The 8,584-nt window shown below is 40.8% G+C and overlaps 1 protein-coding gene across 5 annotated transcripts in view; it reads right to left on the bottom strand.

The window, feature by feature from the left end:
- Nucleotides 1-2,194: 2,194 nt before the first annotated feature.
- Dgkg (diacylglycerol kinase gamma) overlaps nt 2,195-8,584 on the bottom strand; it is a 153,838-nt gene continuing 147,448 nt past the window's right edge. For all 5 annotated transcript variants that reach the window (XM_026389347.2, XM_026389349.2, XM_026389350.2 and 2 more), the window contains one exon: nt 2,195-2,379. In XM_026389347.2, the coding sequence (XP_026245132.2) occupies nt 2,281-2,379 (99 nt within the window). In that variant the 3' untranslated portion in view covers nt 2,195-2,280. The remainder of the gene's footprint in view (nt 2,380-8,584) is intronic.

The raw sequence follows: 8,584 nt of genomic DNA, 5'->3' as shown, positions 1-8,584 counted from the left end.
AGTGACCCTAAACCTAAACCTGCCTCACTTTCAGAATCAAGTTGCTTCCAAGATAGTACCTGTAGTCATTCTGGAGCTTGTTGGTCACACCACATAGGATTCCATCAGTAAGGATATTCTTCAGGTGACCTGCTCTTCCCCTTGCTCAGCATTTCTGCACTGTTATTTGCTCAGGATGGTCTCATATCTCAGTCCAAGATGGTCCTAGAAGATTACTTCCTTCAGAGGTGGGCTCCATCTGTGCACACAATTTTAACATTGTCTTCCTTATCCAAAGCTCCTGGCCCAATGCAAGGAGATTAAAAGCAGCTCATTGGAATGATGTCAAGTAGCTCATGTTTTCTCTTGAGAAATCTGAGAGAATGGAAGTCCCAGTGAGCTAGTGGGTAGAGGAACTGTTGTTTTCCACCGATGAAGTGCTGCATAGTTGCCCTTAGGAAGGGGAGGTAATGCCGGAGCCAGGTGAATGAAGCCAACTGAGCTCTGCTGACACCCCTCTGTCCTGGCTGGCAGCACCTTGCAGAAGGTGCCTCAGTCCTGCTTGTGACTTTTCACTGTGGCTTTTCCTGCGGCCAAAGTGTTTTCTAATGAAGGGATTCTGGTGACCATGAGGAGGAGATATGTGGAGGGTTCAATGTGATGACCTGTCTCATGTCTTCAACTTCAGACCAACTTCTCTCCAGGTTAGGTCAGAGAGAATTTTTGAAGCACACCAAGGCCCCGATCTCTCACCTGGGGTTGTCCCATCCACACATATGCTGCATGCTCATTTTCCCCTGGAACCCTGGATCCAAGTGGAATCACTTCTCAGAGACCAGAAATGACCCTATTCCCAGCTGTGTGGGTTCTTTCCTCTAGTAATTGTCTTCTTAGTGGCACCTACTCTCAAAACACATTAGCCAAGAGACCACGGAGCTGTCTCTTCACTTTTCTCTATTTCCTTATCTCACAAATGGGAGAGTAAACCTGCCCAGCATATCTTTCATGGCGGTTTTGATGATCCAGAAAAGTTCTCTTCACGATAAGGACATCCTTCCATTTCCCTTAAACATTGTGATCAGCACGAGGAAAGGTGCTGACAATGAAATGGTGGAAGGTTCCTTTCCCGCTTTCTATTCCCATATTACCTGTGTTTATTTCCAATCAGAAAAAGTCCAGCCGTAAATAAATATTTATATGTTATATATAAATATATATGCTACATATATACACACATAAGACCATGAGAAGGTCCTTCAGGTCAGAATCTGAGGGTGGGAAGTGCGGAGAGGTGAAGGGAACTGCCTGATGGACTGTCTTCCTGTCCCCAGCACAGTCCTGTCCTCTCATCTTCTCTGCCTTCGGGAAATAGTCCGCCACCAGGGCTCGGAACTCAACAGGAAACACGCTTTGGCTCAGGAAGAAAAGAAACTGGGGGTGTTTTTTTTTTCTTTCCCTTTTTACACAAGATTATGACACCAGTTTAAAAAATAAATCCCAGTTTCTCCACTTTCCCTCCCAGGTGTTCACAGAACTAAGAAAATAAATACCACATCTAAGGCGCGCTGCACAGGCAGCTCAGGGGGCTCTTGGAGCCGTCTCTAAACAAACACCCAGCCACCAGGAGAAGGCTTGGGGAAATGAACAAGTGCCCACCGATGGGGTAGAGAACCCAGGAATGGAAACACAGCTTTCCACAGCCTTTCTGCCTTCTCAGCAAGTCTGGGGAGAAGCTGTCGCTCAAAGGACAACCAAGAGACCATCGAGTGCCTGCTGAGCCCTGCCAAGGATTATGCGCAGAGAGCTCCAGGCTGATGTGTCTCTGTACAGAAGGACCTTTGTGCAAGTTCTCTGGAACGGAGCTCTTTCCCTCGACCACATCCGATCTCGTCTCACCATACCAGGAAACCTGCAGCCTGCTCCTCACGAGCAGCGAGCGACTGTGAGGAAATTTGTAGAGCTGGTGAAAAGAAAGAGATTTCTCCTTCAGTCTCAGAAAGTTCTCCCCAATTCCCCAAGGCCTGTGGGAATTTGGAGGTCGCTGCATGAGCCAACCCACCCTGGTGGGCCTAAGTCTTTTCAAAATGTTCTGGGCACTGGCTCTGTTAGGGATGTATCCATTTTTTGAAATAAACTGTATGGAAGGTGAAATTTTCTTCCAGAAGGGTAGTTTTGCTTCCACTAATGAGAGAAGTGTGTGTGTGTGTGTGTGTGTGCATGTTTGTGTAAGTGTGTGTGTATGTGCGTGTAGTTACAGTCTCTTGTTTTCTCTCTTGGGTTAGCTGGCGTTTGGCACACTGGTTAGTCTTTTGAACGGCTCTTCCTCCTCAGTGAAAAGAAGCTGCTCTTCTGGGGAGGCCCCATCATCATGGGTGCTTGGTTCTTGTGAGTAATTTTAATCTAAAAGCAAAGAGGCAGAAAAGAATTAGTGGCAATGCAAATTCTATCAGCCTAAGGGAGAACGAGCTGCAGAGAGGAAAGGAGGCCAGCTTTGGACTGGAAGGAGCCCCATGCAGAAGGACAACTGTCCTTGAACGGCTTCAAAATTGGCAACTTGACCCTGACTGGGCCTGGAGCTTGGCACTGCTGGAAGTGAGGGGCGGAAACACTGGGGAGAGACAGGTGTGAGCTTCCCACGTGGTGATCAGCTCGCACCTGTCTCGTGTCCTTTCTATTCATAGACTGTCAGAATGTCACAGCCGGAGGAGACCTGAGGGACCTTCTCATTCAACCCCTCTGTTGGACATATAAGAAATGGGAGCCCAAGACTTCATGGGGTCTTAGATTAGCCTAAGTTCATGCATGGAGGAGCAGAACAGCCAAAGCCCAATTCTTCGAATTCCCAGCCTCCACTCCTGCCTGGGCAGCGGACAGACTCCGCCAGCTGACCTGGAGGCTTCCGTTTGACCTCTGACCAAGTCACACCATATGGACAAGTTCCCAAGTGAGTTCTTTAGGTGTTTTTCTCATAGCCTCTGGGGAAGACCCTACTCTTTAAAAAAATATTTTTAAGAATTTTTAGGATTTATACTTTTTTTTTCCCTCCCGTGTAAACTGTAAGTTAATCAGAAGTAAAAGATTGATTCTCATTTGTCTTTCTTCTCACCCTTATCCTCAGGGCATGGCTTCAAAATGTTTAATCCCTATTTGAATGTGGCCTTGTGACATTGCTACCTTATTTATCTACATTATTAGTTCATCAACAACATTTATCAAGTATGACACATGTTCAGAGTGAGCAGATGACATGGGGACAGGAAGCAACTTAGAATTCAAAGACCTGTGTTTGGGTCCCAGAAGTTCTACTTCTTTGCTGTAAAACTTGAGACAAATCCTTTAACCATCAGAGCCAATGCTTGCTGAACTCTAAAATGAGGATAAACCATTTGTCCTATTTTTTTTCCCCACAAAGATCATAGGATAGACTGTCAATGAAAGTCCATTGTAAACTTTAAAATGGAAAGCATGGTTAGTTAAATACATATTGTCGTGTATTGGTGAAGAAGGAGAAAAATGGACGTCAAAAGAAACGGAATCTATGAGCCCATGAATCTATGAACCCAATCTTGTGTTTTTTTTTGTTTTTTTTTTTTTTACCACATTAGTGGAAATGACAGTGTGACCACAGAAACAGAATTCTTGAAGTCAGAGACAATCTGTCAATAAGCCTCAATTAATGTAGGATAAACCAAGCCATGTCAAAAAGAAGTTAGGGGAGGAATGAGAGGGAGTCTGATAGGAACACTTAGGGAGAAACTGTACTATTTGAAGGCAGGGAAGGAAATGAATTGGTGAAAAGAGAAAGAGAGGCACTGGGTAGAGAAACCACCTGTGAACAGGTTGAGTAGGGGCCAGAGCATGGGAAATGTGGTCAGGGATACAGTGGGGCAGGCGGTTGGGAGAGGATTTTAAAGGTGAGGTGGCAGGGTTGGGTTCATGTGAGGTAATAAGAAAACATGAAAGACAGATGAATAAGAACATGATGAGAAAAGGGTTCAAGGGAAATTTTCAACAGCTGTTGTCAGAAAGAGCTCAAGTGGGAATGTCTAGCTAAGCCAGGTTCATGTTTATAAGTCCCCAGGCAGAGAAGGAAAGGATGGAACCAAAGGCATGGCGGACATTAGCACAGCCTGGTGATGGAAATGGAAAGCGGTCCTCGGGGTAGGCTTCCCCAACCTGGAAACTTCAAAGGGGAGTGAGTCCTGTTCTGTGGCAATCACCTGAGGAGCAACCAAGAAACCATCCAGCACTATTTTCTGTTGTATGTCTCATTGTGGGCATTATGATTGTTCCAGAATTCATGCAAGTAAGGCATATAAGGGGAACTCGAACAATACTTATCGGTGGTATACAATTTAGCAATCCCAGATGATAGTGATTTGTAGCACATTCTCTCACTTTTGGGCTCCCGTGCCCCTTGAGGGGAAGGACTTCAGCTTCCATGCTTTGTCATTCCCTAAGCCAGGGCAGAGCCTGCTCAGAGAACAGGCTGTGCAAGTCCTGACTGATGAACAGGACCAAGAGGAAAAATGGTGTGTCCTGGAGAGAGCTCTGCTTGAGGCCAGGGCAGCTGCTGGTGCACCGCCTACATGTCCTGCTGGTGGAGTCCATTTTTTTTAGATGATAGAAGACCTTTGCTTCTCCTTTCTGTGCCTATAGCTAAGCTATGTGCTTGCTTGTTAGCACCTCTAAGGCAAAGAGGGGGAAGTGAAACTCAAATCCCTCCCATTTGGTTTTTCAGCAGCATTGACAAACGTTTTGATAGGGTAGGAGTTTGTACTTCTTGGGTAACAATGATATTTTGGTCAGATTTGTGGATTCTATTAGTATAGATAACTGAGAGAAGGATGAGAACATACCCTCATTTTGGGTCAAAGAGATGTCAGTCTTTTACTCCCAATTAGGAAGGGCTAGTGGGTAATATAGATCAGATCCCACTTTAAGAGGCAGTTTGGAATGGTTAAATCATTCAACCCATGATAGAAAAAGAGCAGCCCACATTTTTGTAGTTAAAACCCAAACCTCTTTGGTAATTGGTAATTGGTCGGGTCAGGAAAATAATCTCCATGATTTTCTAAAGAGTCATTCATAGCACTCACAGCTTCAGACAAGTCCTAAGGACAGCACCCCCATGTTGCTAGTTTTCTGCTCTATTAGAGAGAATTGGTCCAGCAGACTCTTGCATGATAAAAATTCACAAAATTACCTCAGCCTATAATAGAGTAAAATTTCAAACCTCACAAGTGTTGGAAGTTGACTTGGTGGGGTGGGGGGAGCATTTTCTATAAATCAACACATTTTTATTACTTCAGAAAAAGCAATAAACTAAGGGACCTCTTCCTGAATGTTGCCCTCTTGGGGTGAATGATTCAGATCACACCTAATAAAATGGCCAATAACCCAAAGTGTGGATCCTTCCCAAATCAGGCTGGCAAGTGTCCTATGTCTGCCCTGATTTCTGCTGGAGATAATTAGAAGGCACACACACACAAAAAAATCTTGAAGGATTTGAAATAACCTTTGTGATATTTTAAAAAGTTAAGGTAATATTTCTTCTTAAAGTAGGTCTAGGGGAGGAGGAAAGGGTTGGTATCATCTTCCAGGTCTTGGCTATTTCTGGGTTCTCCAAGATCTTAGGACATCCTGCTTCATGAGAGTGTCTGCTGCCACCAGAGGCCTTCAAATGCAGCTGGACAATCAGGTTTCACAAGAGGTGGAGAAGAAGCATGGGATTTATTAAGTCAGTAATTTCAACTAGATTAGAGGTTTCCAAAGTGTGCTCCCTAGACCAACAGCATCTCCATTGCCTTGGAATGTGTTAGAAATGCAAATTCTCAGTCATCTAGACTCCTGGATTAAAACACAAATCTGGAATGTAGCCCAACCAACCACGTGGTGGAACATGCTGGTAATCCCAGTAGTTTGGGAGGCTGAGGCAGGAGGATTATGAGTTCAAAGCCAGCCTCAGTAACAGTGAGGCACTAAGTAACTCAGTGAGACCCTGTCTCTAAATAAAATACAAAACAGGGCTGGGGATGTGGCTCAGTGGTCGAGTTCAATCCCTGGTACAGAAAAAAAAAAAATCTGGAAAGTAATCCAGTAATGTATACATTAAAACCCTTCAGGTTATACAGGTGCTTACTGAACTTTGGGAATCAGTGGATTGAATAACTGCAGGCACTTTCAGCTTAGAGGTTCTACTGTCATCCAACACTGGGAAGAGATTCTATATTTGAGACTCAAACTATGCCACCTAACTGGGATGGTGAAGAGATAATAGTGAAGAGATAATCTTACAGTACTGCAATTGTAAGACAAATTGTCTTAATAAATATATACTTTATATCCATATATTTCTATGTATAAACAGATTTTTTAAAGACTTTAGGAAATACGGAAAAAGTTTAAAAATCAGAGGTAATAATTATTAACTTCTTTGTATATTGTTTTTAGTTTCTATGCCTATGTGTTTTTAATAAAACTGAAATCAGTTTCTTAATTGCATTTTTATTTAACATTATTTTGTAAGCATTTCCAATATCAGTGGATATTTAATTTTAAAGATTTTATTCATACTTTATGTATATATGTATTTTTGTGGTGCTAGAGAATAAACCCAGGGCTTTCATATACTAAGCATGTGCTCTACCACTGAGTTATTTATTAAATATGAATTTTCAACAGCTGAAAATAATTCCATTTGATGAATCTCACATAGCTTATTTAAACCTCTTTTTTGAATATTGGGCTTTTAGGTAATTTCCATTTTTTTTGCTATGATGCATGAAATAGAAATTTACATACATCAATATCTGTATTACATTTAGACTAAATTCCTACAAATATATGAACAATTTTTAAAGGGTGAAAGAAAATGAACAGACTCAGTATGCATTACTATTTATAATGGTTTAATGGTTCTTCTTCTTCTCCTTCTTCCCTTCCTCATCTCTCTCCCCTCTTCCTCCTCCTCCTCCTCCTCCTCCTCCTCCTCCTCCTCGTACTAGGGTTTTAACCAGGGATGCTTAACCACTGAGCCACATCACCAGCCCTTTTTATGTTTTATTTTGAGACAAGGTCTCACTAGGTTGCTTATAGTCTTGCTAAATTGCTGAGGCTGGCTTTGAACTCCCCATCCTCCTGCCTCAGCTTTCCAAACTGCTGGGATTACAGGTGAGCGCCACTGTACCTGGTTTGTTATGGTTGTTCTTGATGCATGGCTCCAGATGCTTTTTAGAATGGCAGCACCAGTTTGTACTCTTGCTAACTGAATGTATTTGTCTTACCACACCCTTGATAGCAATGAATATTTTCTTACTAAATAGTAAGTGAATAGTAAGTGAAACTTACTATTCTTATTTCTTGCTAAGTAGTAAGTGAAACATGGCATGACTTTCCTCACTGTTAATTTGAAAATCATTCTTTCTTTGTGATGCTAAATTTTATTTCATTGATTTAATAGCCCATGATACTTCTTCTGTGAATTATTATTAGTTCACAACTGCATTGTTAGTATTTTTTTTTCCTTCTAAGCATTGGTTTCTTTATACCTTATAGAAATTGATCTGCTCTTTGATATTGCTATTGCAAACATTTTGTTCTTAGTCTTTTAAATATTTATACTGATTCTTGATGTGTAGGATTTAAAACTGGTTAATAATAAAAAATGTCACTTTTTCCCTACAAAGGCCATGTCCATGGAATAATTATGATCATCTATTGACCCCATAGCTAGTAACATTTTATTCTTTGACTTAGAAACTTTTTTGTTTTGTTTTTGTTTTTCAAATATAATTTGAAGTGAAAGGTTAGCAAATAATAACATTTTCACAAACAGGCAATTGCTTGAAAATCATATGTTGAAACAGTCATTCCCTTCTAATTAGTTCCGTGATCTTTATTTTTCCTTCATTGGTTTTATATATACAGGACTTCTTAGAGTTTCTTCTATATTATTAATTTCCCTACACAATCTAGTTACAAGAGTATATTATTCAAATTATTATGACTTTATAATTATTTTAATATCTTATTAGAAGTCTTTTCTTGAAGTTCTTTTATCAAATGCCTTAGGATCTGTCAAGTTCAAAAAATGTTGGATGAAGGGAGGAATTTCAGATAGGGCAAAGCAGAGGAAGGGAAAGGGAGGGGGCAGGGGGTAGGAAAGATGGTGGAATGAGATGGACATCATTACCCCAAGTACATGTATGAAGACACGAATGATGTGACTCTACTTTGTGTATCCCCAGAGACATGAAAATTGTGCTCTATATGTGTATTATGAATTGAAATGCATTCTGCTGTCATATATAACAAATTAGAATAAATAAATAAATAATTAAAAAAAAACATTGGAATCTCTGTTTAGGGGTCTAAGTTGTTTATATGTTCATTTTTTTTTATTAGTTGAGTTTTATAAGTGTCTTCATCCACTTTCCACAATTCGATTTAATACTTTAGGTCTTTGTTGTTGCTATTGTGACATTTTCAGCTTTTTCTGTTATATATAGGAAAGATATTAATTTTGTCTATTTTTTCTATAAAACTTCATCAAAATAATTTATCCTGATAGGTTTTTGGTTGATTCTATCAGATTTCTATATTT

Source organism: Urocitellus parryii, chromosome 2 (genome assembly GCF_045843805.1).
Source record: "Urocitellus parryii isolate mUroPar1 chromosome 2, mUroPar1.hap1, whole genome shotgun sequence".
NCBI lineage: Eukaryota > Metazoa > Chordata > Mammalia > Rodentia > Sciuridae > Urocitellus > Urocitellus parryii.
Note: the sequence above shows the minus strand (reverse complement) of the source record. Positions and strands in the feature narration are given on the sequence as shown.